The 23,007-nt window shown below is 41.7% G+C and overlaps 1 protein-coding gene across 7 annotated transcripts in view; it reads left to right on the top strand.

Moving 5' to 3' along the window:
• LOC115202075 (transmembrane protein 131-like) overlaps nucleotides 1-23,007 on the top strand; it is a 112,800-nt gene that overhangs the window by 14,691 nt on the left and 75,102 nt on the right. For all 7 annotated transcript variants that reach the window (XM_029765952.1, XM_029765957.1, XM_029765954.1 and 4 more), the window contains exon 3: nucleotides 6,242-6,282. In XM_029765952.1, the coding sequence (XP_029621812.1) occupies nucleotides 6,242-6,282 (41 nt within the window). The remainder of the gene's footprint in view (nucleotides 1-6,241; nucleotides 6,283-23,007) is intronic.

Consider the following 23,007-nt stretch of genomic DNA (forward strand, 5'->3'; position numbering starts at 1 on the left):
GGAGAGTTTAAGGGACACATGACCAAATGTCCCGTGACCACACCTGACACCACTTACTAAAACATCTGCCCATTTCTAGTTGTTGGGTCTATCAATCCCTTTTTTTCTGATTGTTCACATGTTGTGGAAGCCATGTGATGTGTTTCCAGCTCTGGGCATCAATAATTCACTTATAGCTTGTCAATGAAAGATTACTTTAAAATACAAAAACAAAAAAGGTTATTTTGTGTGCTTGTTCTTGTTTATTCTGAACTATGTAACTCCTAACTTCTGATCATTTCTTTATAATCTCCCAGATGTCGTCTTTCCAAATATACCACGTTTTGGCATGTCAGAATCATGTAATTACACATGAATAGCAGTTACTTTTGGGTATGTCTATTTAGGTGGAAATCTACATTTTTCCTTTACATTTCAAGAGGTTAAGCTGTTTTCTAGTGACATTTATTTGGATACATCGGTAACAATCAGCTAATGAGGTGCGAATTCGGCTGGCATTGAAAATGTGTTCTCTCGTAAGGTCACTGATGTTCAGATGAGCTAGCCAACAACACAGCTAACACAATCACTTCAATGCCAGCTGATTCATGATTTCAACTGGCTGAGAAACGCTGCCTGCCTGTCTCGTCCCGACACCTTCATTACTGGAGATCGAATTTGAATATTGAAACAATGTTGCAAATGTCGGAGAGACAGACACCAAGGTTTATATAAGTCTCTGCTGTTAGAAAACCAAATGTTACACGGAACCCAAACCGGCATCGTGCATACATTTATTTTGTCCCCCCACACCAAACGCGATCACGACACGCAGGTTAAAATATCAAAACAAACTGAACCAATTACATTAATTTGGGGACAGGTCGAAAAGCATTAAACATGTATGGCAATTTAGCTAGCTAGCTTGCACTTGCTAGCTAATTTCTCCTATTTAGGTAGCTTGCTAGCTAATTTGTCCTGGGTTATAAACATTGAGTTGTTTTTTTACCCGAAATGCACAAGGTCCTCTACTCCGACAATTAATCCACACAAAACGGTCAACCGTATCGTTTCTAGTCATCTCTCCTCCTTCCAGGCTTTTTCTTCTCTGGACTTTATATTGCGATTGGCAACTTTTATAAATGAGGTGCATTACCGCCACTGACCTCATTCATCATTCAGTCACCCACGTGGGTATAACCAATGAGGAAATGGCACGTGGGTACCTGCTTTTATAAACCAATGAGGAGATGGGAGAGGCAGGACTTGCAGCACGATCTGTGTCAGAAATAGAACTGACTTCTATTTTAACCCTTGGCAATGCAGATGAGCGTGTGGGTGCAATAATTGAATAATATAGATTTCTAAATTTATTTTGCGTAGTCAGCCTGTTAGTCTAAATGAAATGTGAGATGTAGTGGAGATCAAGTTTATAAATTGCCTTGCTGGGCTGATGAGAGAGACAGTTGATTGCACAATCAAATGGAATAGAGTTGGGTTGTCTGTGTGAACACAGCCCAAAAAAACAGGTAGGTATTTTAACGTCATAGGTAGGTATTTTAACGCCCGTGGTAACTTGTGGAATAGACACTGTCTGGAATGCGGTTTTAACCAATCAGCATTTAGGATTAGACCCAACCGTTGTACAATTAAACATATTACATTTTACAACAGGTGTGTGTGTGTGTCCTCGGGCCACTACTCTACTACCACATATCTACAACACACAATCCATATGTACTTGTGTGTAGAGTGCATGTGTTAGTATGCGGACTGCAAGGGGTGCACGGATTGCAAGTCTGATTTATTCAATTCTCCATGTTGTCTATTTTAAAGGGAACTTCATTTTAATATAACAGGCTTAAATTCAACAATTTCTACTTAAAATGTCAAATGGGCGCAAAATGCACATTTCATGGAACAACTTATTATCTGTTGTAAGATCTTGTCTTAATGGGAAGGAAATACACCTGTTTCCATGATAGCTTTTATGCCTAAATGCGCTGATGTCCAAACTGGTTTTACAATAGATAGGCCTAGCCTAAGTCTTCCGTTGGAATTGTCGTGACATCACAGTTCAAGATGAGTCAACTAGGTCTGTCTCTTTGGCTGTGTTTAGATAAGCAGCCCAATTCTGATTTATTTTTTTCTTCTCTCCACAATTGGTCTTTTGACGAATCACCTCTGAAAAAGATATGTGATTGGTCAAAAGACCAATTAGTGGAAAAAAGCTCAGAATTGGGTTGCCTGTGTGAACACAGCCCCAAAAACAATATATCACAATTCCCATGCTTTGTAAAATGTTTATATTGAGTTTGATCCATGAGTGACTAGGCCTATATGCATACAACGTCATATAGGCTAGATAGATTAACCTACACTAAAGCACCCTGCCCTTCAACTATACTGAACAAAATTTTCAAAGACTTTACTAAGTTACAGTTCATATAAGGAAATCAGTCACTTGAAATAAATAAATTAGGCCATAATCTATTTCACATGACTGGGAATACAGATATACATCCACTTGTTCACAACGTTGACATCAGCAAACCGTTCGCCCACACAACACCATACATGTGGTCTGCGGTTGTGAGGCCGGTTGGACATACTACCAAATTCTCTAAAACGAATATTCAATTCTTTAGCAACAGCTCATGGAACATTCCTGCAGTCAGCATTGTGTGAAAAACCTGCTTATTTTAGTGGCGTTTGATTGGCCCCAGCACAAAGTACACCTGTGTAATGATCATGATTCTTAATCAGCTTCTTGATATGCCTGTCATGTGGATGGATTATATTGGCAAAGAAGAAATGCTCACTAACAGGGATGTAAACAAATTTGTGTACTAAATTTGAGAGAAATAAGCTTTTTGTGCGTATGGAAAATGTCTGGCCTCTTATTTCAACCAACCCACTTGCATTTATATTTTTGTTCAGTGTAGATTGGTACTTTATCACAGTTTTGTGTCTTGGTTGAGAAGACCCCCCCCCCCCTTTTTGTTTTTACTCTGCTCCTACTCGCTGTTTGTTATCTAAACATAGTCACTTTACCCCTACCTACATGTACCAATTACCTCGACTAAACTGTACCCCCGCACATTGACTCGGCACCGGTGCCCCGTTTATAGCATCGTTACTGTTACTTTTTAGTTCATTTTCTACTTTAGTATATTTAGTAAATATTTTCTTAACTCTTCTTGAACTGCGTTGTTGGTTAAGGGTTTTTTAAGTAAGCATTTCACGTTAAGGTCTACACTGGCGCATGTGACAAATACAATTTGATTTGATTGCCTGGTCAAGGCTTTCAATTAGTGACCCCTAGGCATGCATGAAGACCCACGTTGCAGTGAACAAAGAAACTGTCCCTAAATTAACCCATATACACTAATGTTGCCTAGATACGAAATAATGACATAGGTTGGCCTATAAGCACTATGGAAGTACCTTCTTTCCCTCTGATAAGCATGATGAAATTTGTTATTTTTACCATATACACTGAGTGTACAAAACACAACACCTGCTCTTTCCATGGAATAGACTGAGCAGGTGAAAGCTATGATCCTTTATTGATGTCACTTGTTAAATCCACTTCAATCAGTGTAGATGAAGGGGAGAAGACGGGTTAAAGAATAATTGTTAAGCCTTGAGGCATGAATTGTGTATATGTGCCATTTGAGGATGAATGGGCAAGACAAAATATTTTTGTGCCTTTTAACGGGGTATGGTAGTAGGTGCCAGGTTCACCAGTTTGTGTCAAGAACTGCAACGCTGCTGGGTTTTTCATGCTCAACAGTTTCCCGTGTGTATCAAGAATGGTCCACCACCCAAAAGGCATCCAGCCAACTTGACACAACTGTGGGAAGCATTGGAGTTAACATGGGACAAGTATCCCTGTGGAACGCTTTCGACACCTTGTAGAGTCCATGCCCCAGCGGTGTTGCTAATGTTTGGTATACTCATTGTATATATGGCATATACCTATCCTTTTAGATCTACTCATTGTCTAGAGATATAGGGACTATGGGTAGTGTCAGGACAGGGCCTGTCAATCAACACAATGCCCTTGCACACACAAGATTTGCATCAGGTGGACATACAGTAGTCATCTATGACCTCTTGCGCACACCTGGTCCTGCTGCAAAAATCTGAGTGTCATTTTGACATTTAAACAAGTATGGTCCCATAACGTAGGCTACTCCATAACCAGTCAGCTTTGGAGCCTTTCCCAAATGTCGACATTATCTTTTCAAGACAAAATGCTTGCGTCCTAGATTTTTTTTTAAAACAAACAGGACTGGCATTTTTTTAACCTATAAATTACTGGAAGTTTATACATATGAAGTGTGAGACTCTTGTTTTTATAGCTTTTAAACTTAAAAAACATACCCCTATGCAACATTAACCAATTAAAAACTATTCTGTAGCAATTAGGTTTCTGCAGTAGGCTATAGACCCAATATATTATCACTGCATATTGGCTACACTTGGATTGCCTTGCCAATGCTGTTCCTCAGACTTATTTGAAATTATACTTCAAAATATTAGGTATATGATCACACTGGTAATATACTGGGGAGCCAGTTCCAGCCAACCAGAATGGGGTTTTCCCCACAAAATGGCTTTATTACAGGGGTTGTGATGAGAAGTATTTATGTCTAACGGCCCCCCCACCCCTCAGATGATCTCGCAGATGAGGAGGCCAGTTGTGGAGTTGCTGGGCTGCCGTGGTTACACGTGATCTACGGTTGTGAGGCCAGTTGGACGTACTGCCAAATTCTCTAAAACATAAGCCTATATGTTAGAGAAATGAACATTCAATTCTCTGGCAACAGCTCTGGTGGACATTCCTGCAGTCAGCATGCCAATTGTACGCTCTCTCAAAACACGAGACATCTGCAGCATTGTGTTGTGACACAACTGCACATTTTAAAGTGGCCTTTTATTGCCCCGGCATAAGGTGCACCTGTGTAATTATTGTGCTGTTAAATCAGCTTCTTGATATGCCACACCTGTTAGGTGGATGGATTATCTTGGCTAAGGAAAAATGCTCACTAACAGCGATGTAAACAAATTTGTGCACAAGATTTGAAAGAAATCAGCTTTTTGTTGCATATGGATCTTTGTATTTACTGGACTGATAGCCTGCATCTGATGGTCAGTCTGAGGGAGGGAGGGTGCATCGGTGAGGCTGCCTGTCACCCGACTCACCATCTCTCCGCTGAGAAAAGGGGAAACAATCTTCCAGCTGATAGCAAAACAAACTGAAGTCGCACTGCATTACTTCTGCATCACGCACCAATTCATGTTGTTACTCCTATGACCAGAGAAAGTGAAATGTTCCTCAATATTAAAAAAGACACAAGCCGCAAATAATAATAAACTTATCGAGAAACTTTGCTATAGTTATTCATTGCAGCTGCAGTGCTGGTTGTAGGCTAGCATTTTATGGCTTATGAAACTGTTGAACAGTGTTGACAGTGCTGAATAACAACTTAAACATCAACTTACTCATAAAAACAGCAGCTCTTAGCGGTATTTGTTGAGTCTCTCTAGTCGTGGTTTTGAAATCTCACATTATCAACTTGGCTGTCAGAGGCTTCTTTTTACAGTCTATGGTGTGAGGAAACTGCAGACACGTTGATCTGAGCTATCTGATTGGCCAGCAGTAGGTCTATAGCTGCACTTGATTTGCTCTCTGTGCCTGCCGGTTAGGCAGAGTTCTATCTTTGCCTTCCCGGCACTAGGGCTGCTGAATCAAGTGCAACTACCATCACCAGCACAAAAAAAATGAAAAAATAAAATAGGAACGCAAGGCTTTATCGTTGAGTTTTTACATAAGTACATAATGTACCCATCTACCTGCTTTGAGCGTCAGTGTTGTCATAACGGGCCACCATTCACCTTAGGCGCATTTAGAAAGCTGGTCATTTTGATGTCTTTTTTCATACGGAATACCTTTTATCCAAAACAGAAATGTTTTAAAAAGTACAAACATAGACGGCAGCTAATTTGTTGTTACATTTGGGTTTATGTAAGCCGAACACACTTGATTCATTATTTTTGTCCATTGTTTATTCATTATCAAATACTGAAATACTACTAATGCACTGAAATATAAATTTGCACTATAATACAATGATTCAATATAGAAACGATTAGGCTGAACTGTTATTACAAGACATATACATTCTTTAACCTGCTATGTCTTGATGTAGTTGTTGTTTTGTAATTTAGTTGCTTTGTTTGCTTGTCTATGTAGGTGGAAGAGCGCAGCAAAGACAGTCTTCCACTGGAAGAGAGGTAAGATCTTCTAATCCCTGATATCCCTTGGCGACCAGAAACCAACATCCTTGTTATATGTTACTCATTTGTTTCACTCACACCACAACACACAACAATCATAGGTGAGAAAAATTGCAGAGAAATAATATCCCGCCATGATCAGAAAGGATTTGCTCCCTGAGTGGAGAGAACAGTCCACTGACAGCGAGAATGAAGAACAGAATATTAAAATGTAGAAACAGCGAAGTGCAGTTAAATTAGGATTATGGAAACAAACCACTGCAGCAGTATGCAGTTTAATCGAAGCTCAGATTATGACAGGTGTGCATCTTTCAGATGAGAGAACCAAAGTGGGCGGAAGACAGAAAAGCGGGGGTGGTGTGCAGAGTGGGATAAGATTTGTGTGGTTAAATCATGCATCATTTTGACTTGTCACACACACACACACACACACACACACACACTGTAATGTGTAGCCTACATGTATTCCGATGCATTTATATTGTGTGTATGTATTCATAGAAATTGTGTCTATGTTGTGTGCATTTATTCATTGTGTACTGAAGGCTATGCCTAGCCTATATGTTGTTAGACACTTGAGTTTCAGAGGGGGTTCTAAGAGGCCCTTATTGGGGCCTTTTCAATATGGTGTGGGGTTTATGTCAGTATGAGTGTGGGGGCGTGAACACGAGTGGGAGAGAGCGAAAGAGCGGCACAGTACTGCATTCCAGACACATTTTAGTACTCCTTTAAAGAAAATGCAGTAGAGGTCCATCTGACCAGACTTTTTTGTTTCACTCCAGAATGGGCAGTGTCTCCTTATCGAATAGAACGTTGATATGCTATACATCTTGAAGGCAATTAAATGTGTTCTTGTTACATGAAAGACTGGAAGCATAGATGCCAATAGCTCATTTGAAGTGTTGACCCTGGTGCTGCGTTTTAAGATAACAAAATGAATTGGCTTGGCAATGACTGAAGGAGTGAGGACATGGACTAGTCTCCTAAGTAACGTTCCACATTCAAGCACATTGATACTGTTAATATAGGCCTATTCTTTTGTGTTTTCTGGTTAGCCATAACACTAGTGACTAGAGAATGACATTACAAGAGTTGACGACAAGTCTGAACTGGGACTTCTTTTTCTATCAAAATTCTTCTTCTAAAGTTCTTTCTGATCTAACATATAGCTGGGATTGTCATGGCAGCCACTGCTGGCAAGCTGCGTACTGCTTGTTAGTGTCAGCTTCTTATAAAAGCCCCCTGACAGTCAAGAAACAGAGCCCTGAGTCTCCTGTGTGTACTCAACTTGTCACTGTGGCACTGTAAGTGACTCCAGTTGCTTGCTCACAACGCCCTAAAATGAATTATGTTTTGTATGGCATTTGATTTATTTTTTATTTAACCTTTATTTAACTAGGCAAGTCAGTTAAGAACAAATTGTTATTTACAATGACTGCCTACCCCGGCCAAACCTGGACGACGCTGGGCCAATTGTGCGCTGCCCTACGGGGCTCCCAATCACGGCCGGATGTGATACAGCCTGGATTCGAACCAGGGACTGTAGTGACGCCTCTTGCACTGAGAGCAGTGCCTTAGACTGCTGCACCACTCTGGAGCCTTACCAGCTAACACGTTGCTAAAAATGTCCCCCAGTACAAACACACTGGGAAGGTGTTGATTCCTTGGACAGGGCTAACATTCAACAACACTAAATTGAATTTGATGCTAAACAGTGCTGCGCTCCTCAGCGCAATGGTAGCAAAATGCAGTGGTGTAAAGTACTTAAGTAAAAATACTTTAAACTACTAAAGTAGTTTTTTGGGGTATTTGTACTTTACTTCACTACATTCCTAAAGAAAATAATATGCTTTTTACTCCATACATTTTTCCTGACACCCAAAAGTATTCATTACATTTTGACAGGAAAATTCACACACTCATCAAGAGAATATCCCTGGTCATCCCTACTGCCTCTGATCTGAAGGATGAACACAAATGCTTTGTTTGTAAAAAAAATGGTGGTTTGTTAATGTAAGGAATTTCAAGTGGTTTATGTTTTTACTATTGATACGCAAGTACATTTTAGCAATTCCATTTACTTTTTATACTTTTTAAGTATATTTAAAACCAAATACTTTTAGACTTTTACTCAAGTAGTATTTTACTGGGTGACTTTCACTTTTACTGAAGTCATTTTCTATTAAGGTATCTTTTATTTTTAATATGACAATTGAGTACTTTTTCCACCACTGGCAAAATGCCCATTTAATGACTTCCTACAATCTCCCTATCAGTAGCTATTATGAGCTAACTGGATGCACCATTGATTTTAGCTTCAAATAGCTGTTGATTGATTTCCTCAGGCACAATCCCTCTAGACCCAGTGTGGAAGTGTCTCTGAGCCCAGAGAAGTGATAGGAAAATGGGGACAGGTAGGGCTGGTTGAATCCCCTCCGGGACCGAAGGCTCCATGGCCTGGATTATTGTACCTCTTGACAAAAAGTGCCATCACTCTTCTCCCACCTGGAGAACAGGCTGGAGATGGGGGCAGTGGGACGGGGGCCAATGACCTTGTTGTGTGTGTGTGTGTGTGTCAGGGTTTGCGTTAACAAACAATTGCTGGGTTTTGCCCCATAAATTGTAATGAAAAGCTCATAGATAAAACTGTTGCTGGCCAAAATGCCTGGGAGAAAAAAAATCCCATCGCAAGATGATGCTTTTTATTCATTGATGGACTAATCAGTCGATGTAAATACATTTGACCGTCATGCTTATCGGTCTATAGTAGAGGTCGACCGATTAATCGGAATGGCCGATTTAATTAGGGCCGATTTCAAGTTTTCATAATAATCGGTATTTTTGGCCACAGAATATATTTTTTTATTTTATATATATATATATTTTACCTTTATTTAACTAGGCAAGTCAGTTAAGAACACATTCTTATTTTCAATGACGGCTTAGGAACGGTGGGTTAACTGCCTTGTTCAGGGGCAGAACGACAGATTTTTACCTTGTCAGCTTGGGGATGCAACCTTATGGTTAACTAGTCCAACGCTCTAACCACCTGCTTTACGTTGCACTCCACGAGGAGCCTGCCTGTTACGCGAATGCAGTAAGAAGCCAAGGTAAGTTGCTAGCTAGCATTAAACTTATCTTATAAAAAACAATCAATCAATCATAATCACTAGTTAACTACACATGGTTGATGATATTACTAGTTTATCTAGCCAGTCCTGCGTTGCATATAATCGATGTGGTGCGCATTCGCGAAAAAGGACTGTCTTTGCTCCGACGTGTACCTAACCATAAACATCAATGCCTTTCTTAAAATCAATACACAAGTATATATTTTTAAACCTGCATATTTAGTTAATATTGCCTGCTAACATGAATTTCTTTTAACTAGGGAAAATGTGTCACTTCTCTTGCAAACAGAGTCGGGGTATATGCAGCAGTTTGGGCCGCCTGGCTCGTTGCGAACAGTGTGAAGACTATTTCTTCCTAACAAAGACAGCCGACTTCGCCAAACGGGGGATGATTTAACAAAAGCGCATTTGCGTTAAAAAAAGCACAATGGTTGCACGACTGTACCTAACCATAAACATCAATGCCTTTCTTAAAATCAATACACAGAAGTATATATTTTTAAACCTGCATATTTAGCTAAAAGAAATCCAGGTTAGCAGGCAATATTAACCAGGTGAAATTGTGTCAGTTCTCTTGCGTTCCTTGCACGCAGAATCAGGGTATATGCAACAGTTTGGGCCGCCTGGCTCGTTGCGAACTAATTTTCCAGAATTTTACGTAATTATGACATACATTGCACAACCTCCAATGTCAACAGGAACATTTAGACTTATGGATGCCACCCGTTAGGTAAAATACGGAACGGTTCCGTATTTCACTGAAAGAATAAACGTGATAGTTTCCGGATTCGACCATATTAATGACCTAAGGCTCGTGTTTCTGTGTGTTATTATGTTATAATTAAGTCTATGATTTGATAGAGCAGTTTGACTGAGCGATGGTAGGCACCAGCAGGCTCGTAAGCGTTCATTCAAAATAGCACTTTCGTGCGTTTTGCCAGCAGCCCTTCGCAATGCATTGCGCTGTTTATGACTTCAAGCCTATCAACTCCCAAGATTAGGCTGGTGTAACCGATGTGAAATGGCTAGCTAGTTAGCCGGGTGCGCGCTAATAGCGTTTCAAACGTCACTCACTCTGAGACTTGGAGTAGTTGTTTCCCCTTGCTCTGCATGGGTAACGCTGCTTCGAGGGTGGCTGTTGTCGATGTGTTCCTGGTTTGAGCCCAGGTAGGAGCGAGGAGAGGGACGGAAGCTATACTGTTACACTGGCAATACTAAAGTGCCTATAAGAACATCCAATAGTCAAAGGTATATGAAATACAAATCGTATAGAGAGAAATAGTCCTATAATAACTACAACCTAAAGCTTTTTACCTGGGAATATTGAAGACTCATGTTAAAAGGAACCACCAGCTTTCATATGTTCTGATGTTCTGAGCAAGGAACTTAAACGTTAGCTTTCTTACATGGCATATAATGCACTTTTACTTTCTTCTCCAACACTGTTTTTGCATTATTTAAACCAAATTGAACATGTTTCATTATTTATTTGAGGCTAAATTGATTTTATTGATGTATTATATTAAGTTAAAATAAGTGTTCATTCAGTATTGTTGTAATTGTCATTATTACAAATAAATCCCCCCAAAATCGGACGATTTAATCGGCATCGGTCTTTTTTTTGGGCCTCCAATAATCGGTATCGGTGTTGAAAAATCATAATCGGTCGACCTCTAGTCTATAGGTATAATTTGTATGTAGAAGGACTGAAGAGATCAGTTCTGGTGAAGGACATTCTACCCCAAAATGAATTAAAATAAGGTATTAGAATTTCCCCCGCCCAGAAATTAGCCCAATAACACATTGGTAAAATTATTTTAACATATTGGGCCATGTACAATATATGCATGGTCCATATTATCAGGTATGCTATAAATAGGCTGAAGCATGGGGTTGCCTATCTGAATTTACCCTATTGGGCTAATCATTAGCCAAATCTCAAATGTGATCTTTTAAGTAGTTATTATCATGTTTATGAATTGTATGTCCCAAAAACGTGCATAAACACTGAATATAATGTAGGCCTACCTGTTGGGGTAATTTTGGGTAACTCGCAACCTGGGGTAAAAAGCCCCCTGCCTGTACTTCTCACAGAAACCGCTTCATATCACAACAATATTATGTCTCATCACAATTCAAGTCATTCAAAATAAATTATTTTAAGGTAGAGAGGCATTGTACCCCAAGTCACCCTACAATTGACCGGTGTTACATTTAGCCCCACTCTCCCCTATGCACTCACTGCGAATTGTGGAGCAGTGCTTAACCATGCTTATGTTAAAAAACCTGGGTTTAAAATGGCGCAGTTCGCGCATATTTATGAGTTGAGAAATAAATAAAGTACGAATGGAAAGCTGGCATTCCCCTTTTTTTTAACAAAGCCATTAAAACTGCAGTTTTCACGATTGCAAGAATTGTTGTGCATTGACTGCTTGTCAGAATGCATGTTTCCCTCCCTATGGCACTTATAACATGAATGCGCCACGAGAGGAATATTTATCTACACAGTAAATTTAAGTGTTACATTTTAACTGTCAGCGAGTACGTATGGTCACACTCTACACAGAGTAAAAAGTACACTGATCAAAGTGTTACATTTCTAGTGTTGATTTAACACTGAGGAGTGCAAAAAGTTAACACTGCACTACACTGGCCGGTGTTGATCAAATTTAACACTAAGAGGTAATCAACACTGAGTGTTTATAGTGACACTCACTAGTGTTGATTCAAGTTGACTCCAATTAGAGTAAGTGTTTACTCTATTCAGTGTTAATTTATTTACTCTTCCCCCATGTAAATGGAAATTATATTTTGTAAAAGCATTTGGAATTTAACAAACTCAAGCAAAGCTGTTTCAACATCAAATGTTTATTATGACCAAACCATAAGTCTCAGCCCTGGCTTAAACTGTTATCAAGTGGCAGTAGAATCTAGTCAAAAGCATACCTTGCTCCATATGACATGAGCAAATCAAAAGGTTTGTGGTACATGATGTCATTTACATGAAATACCTTGCATGGTGGACTTCACTTCAAAACAACTTTAAATGCATGCAAATGATCATCAAAACATAAGGTTTCAAGAGCTGACCCAACCAAGAACAATAGCCTTCATTTTGTAAAATACTGGCATTTCAATGAGTCCTTCACCACATATGACCAAATCAAGACGATAGTCTGTACCATGGTGCTTTACCCATTTAACTGACTAAACATTTGTGTGCACTGAGACATCCAACTTTGCAGCAATGTCATGACCTTCTTTCAGGTCATTAAGCCCTGACATCTTTCTTGGACCTAAAGATAGTCTATCCTGGCTTAAAGTTTCCCAATTATATGCCATGTAATTTTGGTGTTTCTTGGCTAAGGTCATAGTGACATTCTTAAAACTCTTCAGTTGCTTCATGAAGAAATGTTTTGCCTCGTAGCGCATGCACCCCGAGTGAAGAATGGGCCCAATATTCCTTATACAACGAGGATAATGTATCATGAAGTGGTGTTTCGGTAACAGATTTCTATCAGGAAACAAATACTTGAAAAGCCTATGATGTTCAGCAATTAAGTGCTTCAGATAGATAGTCATGCCCTCTTAGTATAAGACAAAACACAATATTTACAATTTGTAGTAGTAACAGGAGCAGCTGCCAGTATTTATCATCTTTCTGTACCAGATCACCAAATATCAATGGCAAATTGCGGAGACACCAAGGCTGAATAGCATTTAAACCCAAATCATTGCTCCCATCATCCAATTTGACTGCAGGTGGACGATTCCTCTTCTCTGTGTAGCCATAGTTAAATGAATGAACTCTACCGTCCACATCTTTAGCAGTCACAAAGTTGGCTTGTATATAGTGTAACACAAGTTTTACCTCATTGTGCAACTCCTAAAATGTCACGCATTATATCAACAGAAAAATTGTCTGTAGTATTGAAGTACTGCAGAGTTAAATAAGCAAGCATGCTTTACACCGTACACATGAGGTAGTGTTGGGTTTGACAATGGTCTGAGTGCATGTGTTTTGTTCGTAAAGTCACTCTTGAGTCATGCTCAGAGAACACAGTTTGAAATTCCACTTTCTCAGTGAGGCAAAAACGGAAACAATAACGAGCACTAAATGATTCCACAAAACCAAACGGGCAATGTATACCAAGATTAGGGAACTTCAATACCCTCAGTCTCAAGCACTTTCAAATTGCTTACTATTGGCTCAAGAATGGAATCAAATCCACAACTTTTAAGGTCCTGGGTATGGAAGAGTGCACGAGTGAATTTACCAAAATGTAATTCAACTTTGCGGTAAAATTTCTCAAAGTAAAGTATATACCTCCCAACTTGTGAATACCCTTTTGATCCCAATGGATTAGCAGTCTCAAAGTCATCATAAGAGTTGAATTTGCAATGCATTTTTCTTTTTTTAGAAAAGAGGGGATGTCTATTAATTTATAGTCCATCTTTAAAATTGTGCCCTGCGTTAAACATGCCACTTGTTTGGGTTCTTCAAATTTGACTGCAATGTCTCGAGAATTGGAACGTAAGAAAATTGATCAGTTATGACTATTTGATCATAAGTTCCAGTAGTTTTGTTCTATTGTCAAATCTAACACCAATGACTTCAACTGGTTGAACTGTTCCTCATTTTTGTATGAAATAAGCACTTTGTTTTGATACCAAATTCAACCATGTGAAAGGATTTTCAAAATCCTGAAAAGAATGTTGGATTTTTGACAGTTTCTGTGTCTTTTCAAGATATAAACGTTCTCACTGTCAACTGAGTTTATTTTCAGCAAACTTAACATGTGTAAATATTTGTATGAACATAACAAGATTCAACAACTGAGACAAACTGAACAGGTTCCACAGACGTGACTAACAGATATGGAATAATGTGTCCCTGAACATAGGGGAGGGGGGGGGGGGGGGTAAAAATCTAAAGTAACAGTCAGTATCTTGTGTGGCCACCAGCAGCATTAAGCACTGCAGTGCATCTCCTCCTCATGGACTGCACCAGATTTGCCAGTTCTTGCTGTGAGATGTTACCCCACTCTTCCACCAGGCACCTGCAGGTTCAAGGACATTTCTGGGGGGAATGGCCCTAGCCCTCCCCCTCCGATCCAACAGGTCCCAGACGTGCTCAATGGGATTGAGAACTGGGCTCTTCGCTGGCCATGGCAGAACACTGACATCCCTGTCTTGCAGGAAATCAAGCACAGAATGAGCAGTATGGCTGGTGGCATTGTCATGCCAGGATGAGCCTGCAGGAAGGGTACCAGATGAGGGAGGAGGATGTCTTCCCTGGAACACACAGTGTTGAGATTGCCTGCAATGACAACAAGCTCAGTCCAATGATGCTGTGACACACCGCCTCAGACCATGACGGACCCTCCAACTCCAAATCGATCCCGCTCCAGAGTACAGGCCTCAGTGCAACGCTCATTCCTTCGACGATGAACGCAAATCCGACCATCACCCCTGGTGAGACAAAACCGCGGCTCGTCAGTGAAGAGCACTTTTTGCCAGTCCTGTCTGGTCCAGCAACGGTGGGTTTGTGCCCCTAGGCGACGTTGTTGCCAGTGATGTCTGGTGAGGACCTGCCTTACAACAGGCCTACAAGCCATCAGTCCAGCCTCTCTCAGCCTATTGCGGACAGTCTGAGCACTGATGGAGGGATTGTGCGTTCCTGGTGTAACTCGGGCAGTTGTTGCCATCCTGTACCTATCCCACAGGTGTGATGTTCAGATGTACCGATCCTGTGCAGGTGTAGTTACACGTGATCTGCTACTGCGAGGACGATCAGCTGTCTGTCCTGTCTTCCTGTAGCACTGTCTTAGGCATCTCCCAGTACGGACATTGAAATGTATTGCCCTGGCAACATCTACAGTCCTCATGCCTCCTTGTAGCATGCCTAAGGCATGTTTACGCAGATGAGCAGGGACCCTGGGCATCTTTCTTTTGGTGTTTTTCAGAGTCAGTAGAAAGGCCTCTTTAGTGTCTGAAGTTTTCATAACTGTGACCTTAATTGCCTACCGTCTGTAAGCTGTTAGTGTCTTAACGACCGTTCCACAGGTGCATGTTCATTAATTGTTTATGGTTCATTGAACAAGCATGGGAAACAGCGTTTAAACCCTTTACAATGAAGATCTGTGTAAATAAATTTGGATTTTTACGAATTATCTTTGAAAGACAGGGTCCTGAAAAAGGGACATTTTCTTTTTTTACTGAGTTCACATGTAAGAGGGGTCACTTTAGTTTGACCTTGTATCTCTTGAACTGCTTCTTCCATGGAAGAGTTTATGTTGGTATACCAGTAGCGCAGCGGTCTAAGGCAATGCATCTCAGTGCTAAAGGCGCCACGACAAACACCATAGTTCAAATCCAGGCTGTATCACAACCGGCCATGATTGGGAGTCTCATAGGGAGGCGCACAATTGGCCCAGCGTTGTCTGGGCTTGGCCGGTGTAGGCAATCGTTGTAAATAGGAATCTGTTTTTAACTGACTTTCCTAGTTAAATAAATGTTAAATAAAAAAATAGAAACAACTAAATACTTATTCATAGCTGCCTTTTTTTAGGTTCCTGTTCGATATTCTTAGTAATTATTTTTTCACCTTTTGAGAAGCCATCGTTTATGCTAAAGAAATGAAATCTGTTTACAATGTAATGTAACGTGCTCGGTGAGTCTCGTCTCTTGAGCCAGGTAGCAATATTTCGCATTACACATAAAAGGTTTTACGCCTTGCTTTGTCCCACCCAGGTCAACTGCATATCCCTGGAAAGCTTATTTCATTGGCTACAAGACTGTCAAATACACGGCAACAATCTGCTTGACCACATTTTAGTCTGAGTTCTACAAGGGCACATTCCATGCATCAACTTGAAATGCCTCATGAGCAAGTTGGTACTTCCATGACTAGCATGGCAAACAACATATCATCATAAGTTAATCTGCATTAGTGCAGGAGTCTAGCTTTGAGCTCAGCAACCCTTGGAGTCACCTTAACCTTCCCAATGTCTAGGTTGTATACAGTTGTGTGTATGAAGGTGCACATGTTGCGCAGCCTTGCATTGTAAGCAGTACCAAAAGCAAAGTGAGTCTTTGAAAAGCTCATCGAAGGCACCAAGAGCGCTCGTTGACTTGCAAGGCTCGCTTGTCCAGGATGATAAAGTAAACATGGATGCTGCTCTTCCTGGTCCCGTCTGCAATAAGATATGGTTGGCGGCTCTGGTCAATCACATCAAGGTGCTCCTGGATACTGGTTCCTGCCTGAAGATGATAAAAACAAACACCATCATTAGTTCATCATAACGGCTGCAGCACTGTCCATGAATAACCTTTTGGAATATCACAAGATGCTGTTCAGCTTGGGATGCAGACATCTTGCATGGTCTTTTGCGGCCTTGTGATGAATGGGGGAATCAAATGGAGGAAAGGTTACCGTCCCATTCTAAACAAAGAGATCCTGATTTAAAATGGCAAATTCCATCATCAGTTACATTAACATTTCAGAGTTATTTGAAATATAAATTATGATCACTGGGAGACTAGTCAGGATTGAGGCAAAGATGAACAGGGCAAAGTACTGAGAGATCCTTGATGAAAACCTGCAGTAGTGGTAGCCCTCTAGTAAGACTATCTTGTAGGGGCATTGAATATGCCTGCCACCCAATTCAACTGCGCGCTGATACGTTTTTGAACCGGGACAGCGACCCCTATCCAACGCAGGAGAAAGCCATTTGTTAGAAAATTATATTTTTATTTGCACCCTTGTTCTAACATAATATAACCATATAGAATTTCAGAAGCACGTCATAGAGTGATGGACTGTGCCATCCCCACGGCTTCCACAATGGATCAGTCAACTCAGACAGGCTCGAATCAGACGGGTATCTTGTACACCAGGATTTAAAAAAAAATGTTTTTGCTACTGCTCGACTAAAATCTCTTGACCAACAGCCTATCGACCAAACAATCGACCAGTCAACTAAATGGGGTCAGCCCTAACCCACATCTATCATTTTAGGTTCTGGGTAAAAAAATAAAAAAAATAGAATGCATAGTCTCAGCTATCTTCCTGCATTGCGCATATTGCAATTGCCAGGAAGATTTTTGTTTGTTAGCTAGTTTTGTTATTATTAAATGGTGGTAATACCAACTTTACCAACCTGTTGCATCTTGCTGTGTCAGCATCTGAGGGCCAGGAGTTTTTTGAACCCAAGTGATGTCTTATCAATAGGGCCTGGAGTTTTTCCTCTTCAGTTCTTCGTGATCAGGGAAACCTTCTGGCTCTATGCTATACACTCTACAGCATCTCTACACAAGGTGGAGTGTCTTATGAACAGCTGACCAATTTTCTCGGCTGGTCCTCACCTCTTTCCCTTGAAGCATGTTTGTCAGGTTAACTGGTTCAAATAAGGTCACCGCTAATGTTTGCTTTATTCAAGGTAGATCCAGGGATCAAATGACAACCAAACATAACTTATTTCTGCACCGTGTTTGTGGACAAAACATAGTCTGGGGCACACAGCATGCTTGGTGAGAAGGTGAATTTTGCCAGGGGCTGTGGCTTTTTATTGAAAATAAACACACAGCCTCGTGCAAGGGCAGCTCTGAGCTCTCCTCCTTCAACAAACAGTAGACCTATATAAAGCCACCTGACTGTGTTTCTGAGAGTGAGGGAGCCTGTGTGTGTGTGTGTCGTCATCCTAAAAGGTTTGCTTGTTAATATTTTACCATTGTAAACCAGTTTACAAGTTCTTTAGGGAAAGTTAGATTTGCATACCTCCTCTTTATAACTTAGTAGCCTACATTCATAGCCATAAACACATTTATTTGCTTGTAATATGTATCAAGTAGCCTATTAAATAAACAAAACCTTTTGCTTCATTGTTGACTAACCCCATCTCAATTACTCATTTTTCGTTGACAGATGGATAGTGGATTGAGATACTGGTAGTTAAAATGCTGGTAGTTCAAAGAAAGAGGGGAGATTTGGCTCCCTCCTCCTTTCAGACGAAAAAGTGTACGGTAATCAACAATGCCCGAGTTTGATCTGTCCCTACTCCTTTGCAGAATCACATATTAGCTGTCAGCCACCATTTGCAGAGTCAAGCGTCCAAACGCTGATGGCCCTGCCACAGCTTTTTCCTCAGAGCGACAACCTCATTGACCTTTCACCAAAAATAATATTGCGATATTGTCAAAACGATATGACAGGGGTCTCCAACAGGTTGATCACGAGCTACCAGTAGCTCGCCAAACAATTCTGAAAGTGCATGCAATTGTTATGCATTCCACCACAAACTGTCATTAACAAATCTCACAAGTATCAGACACCGTAAGCTCCCAGGTACTATCTAATCAACGCAACATTGACATTATCCCACGCCTGATAGCCACTATTGGCTTAAAAGTCCAACCTTACACAATGTCTGCCAATTACTTTCCAGCAATATTGCCCGTCGGTGTGATGCGCGCATTTGTTGATCACTCCGTATGTAGCCAGTTGATGTGATAAGTCTTTTGGGTTGACAGAAATACTTTCGTCAAAACCTTATCAATTAAATGTTAACTGCATATTAGGCTTACCTGGCAGAAGTATATCATGAGTAAGTATATAATTTGTAACAGAACCATCACTAGTGTCACGTATACTCCCTCCGGCGCTGGAGGTTGTCAGGCTGCTCATTATTACGCACACCTGTCACCATCGGTACGCGCATCATCAGACTCACCTGGACTCAATCATCTGGCTGATTACCTTCCCTATATATGTCACTCCCTTTGGTTCTTTCCCTAGGCCTTATTGATCCTCTGTTTGTTAAGATGCTACTGTTATGTTGTCTCGTTCAGTGTATGTTGTTTTATTAAACGTTTTACCTGCACCTGCATCTCGACTAACGCCTCAAAGGGGAGCATCTGAGTTCTTTTTTTTGTGAGTGTATGTGACGTTGGGTCCGGGTGCCGCTCCCGGATTAACAGGGGATGCCTCAGCTGGCTCGTCAGGTTTACAATACCCGGTTGTGCCGAGTCTACCAAGGATGCCTCAGCGAGCTCGTCAGGCTCCCGCATCCCCGGCCGGCTCGTCAGGCTCCCTCACCCCTGCAGAAGCGACCGGCCCCCTCCTGGTCCTCGGGACCATCCCTCTGGTCGGCGTCCTGCGGCTGCGCGTCAGGGAGGGAGTACTGTCACGTATACTCCCCCTCCGGTGCTCGAGGTCGTCAGGCTGCTCATTATTACACACACCTGTCACCATAGTGATGTGCATCATCAAACTCACCTGGACTCAATCACCTGCTTGATTATACCTTCCCTATATATGTCACTCCATTTGGTTCTTTCCCTAGGCGTTATTGTTTCTGTTTCATGTCTGTACGCTATTCGTGTTTCTTTCCATGTTTTATTTATTATTACATTTTCACTCTCTGTACTTGCTTCCCGACTCCCAGCATACACGTTACAACTAGACCGGCACATTAGACAGCACTTTCCTTACTTGCTATGTGTAACAGTGTAGGTTCCGTCCCTCTCTTCGCCCCAACCCGGGCTCGAACCAGGGACCCTTGCACACATCATCAACTGACACCCCACGAAGCATCGTTACCCATCGCACCACAAAAGCCGCGGCCCTTGCAACGCAAGGGGAAACCCTACTTCAGGTCTCAGAGCGAGTGACGTCACTGATTGAAACGCTATTAGTGCGCACCACCGCTAACTAACTAGCCATTTCACATCGGTTACACTCACCCCCCTTTTGACCTCCTCCTTTTCCGCAGCAACCAATGATCCGGGTCACGGCACCAATGTAACAGTGTAGGTTCCGTCCCTCTCTTCGCCCCAACCTGGGCTCGAACCAGGGACCCTTGCACACATCAACAACTGACACCCACGAAGCATCGTTACCTATCGCGCCACAAAAGCCGCGGCCCTTTTTTATTTATTTTTATTTCACCTTTATTTAACCAGGTAGGCAAGTTGAGAACAAGTTCTCATTTACAATTGCGACCTGGCCAAGATAAAGCAAAGCAGTTCGACAACATACAAAAACACAGAGTTACACATGGAGTAAAACAACATACAATCAATGATGCACTAGAAAAAAAAAATAAGACTATATACAATGTGAGCAAATGATGTGAGATAATGGAGGTAAAGGCAAAAAAATGCCATGGTGGCAGAGTAAATAAAGTATGGCAAGAAAAACACTGGAAAGGTAGATTTGTAGTTTAAAGAAAGTTAAAAGTTAAAATATAAATAATATGGTGCAAAGGAGCAAAATAAATAAATACAGTAGGGGAAAAGGTAGTAGTTTGGGCTCAATTAAAGATGGGCTATGTACAGGTGCAGAGATCTGTGAGCTGCTCTGACAGCTGGTGCTTAAAGCTAGTGAGGGAGATAAGTGTTTCCAGTTTTAGAGATTTTTGTAGTTCGTTCCAGTCATTGGCAGCTGAGAACTGGAAGGAGAGACGACCAAAGGAGGAGTTGGCTTTAGGGGTGACCAGAGAGATATACCTGCTGGAGCGCGTGCTACAGGTGGGTGCTGCTATGGTGACCAGTGAGCGGAGATAAGGGGGGACTTTACCTAGCAGGGTCTTGTAGATGACCTGGAGCCAATGTGTTTGGCGACGATTATGAAGTGAAGGCCAGCCAACGAGAGCATACAGGTCGCAGTGGTGGGTTGTATATGGGGCTTTGGTGACAAAACGGATGGCACTGTGATAGACTGCATCCAGCTTGTTGAGTAGGGTATTGGAGGCTATTTTGTAAATGACATCGCCGAAGTCGAGGATTGGTAGGATGGTCAGTTTTACGAGGGTATGTTTGGCAGCATGAGTGAAGGATGCTTTGTTGCGAAATAGGAAGCCAATTCTAGATTTCACTTTGGATTGGAGATGATTGATGTGAGTCTGGAAGGAGAGTTTACAGTCTAACCAGACACCTAGGTATTTGTAGTTGTCCACAAATTCTAAGTTAGAACCGTCCAGAGAAGTTATGCTGGATGGGCGGGCAGGTGCAGGCAGCGATCGGTTGAAGAGCATGCATTTAGTTTTACTTGTGTTTAGGAGCAGTTGGAGACCACGGAAGGAGAGTTGAATGGCATTGAAGCTCGTCTGGAGGGTTGTTAACACAGTGTCCAAAGAAGGGCCAGAAGTATACAGAATGGTGTCGTCTGCGTAGAGGTGGATCAGAGATTCACCAGCAGCAAGAGCGACATCATTTATGTATACAGAGAAAAGAGTTGGCCCAAGAATTGAACCCTGTGGTACCCCCATAGAGACTGCCAGAGGTCCAGACAGTAGGCCCTCCGATTTGACACACTGAACTCTGTCAGAGAAGTAGTTGGTGAACCAGGCGACGCAATCGTTTGAGAAACCAAGGCTACTAAGTCTGCCGATGAGGATGTGGTGATTAACAGAGTCAAAAGCTTTGGCCAGGTCAATGAATACGGCAGCACAGTAATGTTTCTTATCGATGGCGGTTACGATGTCGTTTAGGACCTTGAGCGTGGCTGAGGTGCACCCATGACCAGCTCTGAAACCAGATTGCATAGCGGAGAGGGTGCGGTGGGATTCAAAATAGTCGGTAATCTGTTTGTTGACTTGGCTTTCGAAGACCTTAGAAAGGCAGGGTAGGATGGATATAGGTCTGTAGCAATTTGGGTCAAGAGTGTCACCTCCTTTGAAGAGGGGGGTGACAGCAGCTGCTTTCCAATCTATGGGAATCTCAGACGACACGAAAGAGAGGTTGAACAGGCTAGTAATAGGGGTTGCAATAATTTTGGCAGATAATTTTAGAAAGAAAGGGTCCAGATTGTCAAGCCCAGCTGATTTGTAGGGGTCCAGATTTTGCAGCTCTTTCAGAACATCAGCTGAATGGATTTGGGAGAAGGAGAAATGGGGGAGGCTTGGGCGAGAAGCTGTGGGGGGTACAGTGCTGTTGAATGCAGTAGGGGTAGTTAGGTGGAAAGCATGGCCAGCCGTAGAAAAATGCTTATTGAAATTCTCAATTATAGTGGGCTTATCGGTGGTGACAGAGTTTCCTATCCTCAGTGCAGTGGGCAGTTGGGAGGAGGTGTTCTTATTCTCCATGGACTTTACAGTGTCCCAGAACTTTTTAGAGTTGGAGTTGCACGAAGCAAATTTCTGTTTGAAAAAGCTAGCCTTGGCGTTTCTAACTGCCTGTGTGTATTGGTTTCTAACTTCCCTAAAAAGTTGCATATCGCGGTGGCAGTTCGATGCTAATGCAGAACGCCACAGGATATTTTTGTGTTGGTTAAGGGCAGTCAGGTCTGGGGAGAACCAAGGGCTATATCTGTTCCTGGTTCTAAATTTCTTGAAAGGGGCATGCTTATTTAAGATGGAGAGGAAGGCATTTAAAAAAAATAACCAGGCATCCTCTACTGACGGGTGAGGTCAATATCCTTCCAGGATACCAGGGCCAGGTCGATTAGAAAGGCTTGCTCGTTGAAATGTTTCAGGGAGCGTTTGACAGTGATGAGTGGAGGTCGTTTGACCGCTGACCCATTACGGGTGCAGGCAATGAGGCAGTGATCGCTGAGATCTTGGTTGAAAACAGCAGAGGTGTAATTAGAGGG

The sequence above is a fragment of the Salmo trutta genome, chromosome 11 (genome assembly GCF_901001165.1).
Source record: "Salmo trutta chromosome 11, fSalTru1.1, whole genome shotgun sequence".
Taxonomy (NCBI): domain Eukaryota; kingdom Metazoa; phylum Chordata; class Actinopteri; order Salmoniformes; family Salmonidae; genus Salmo; species Salmo trutta.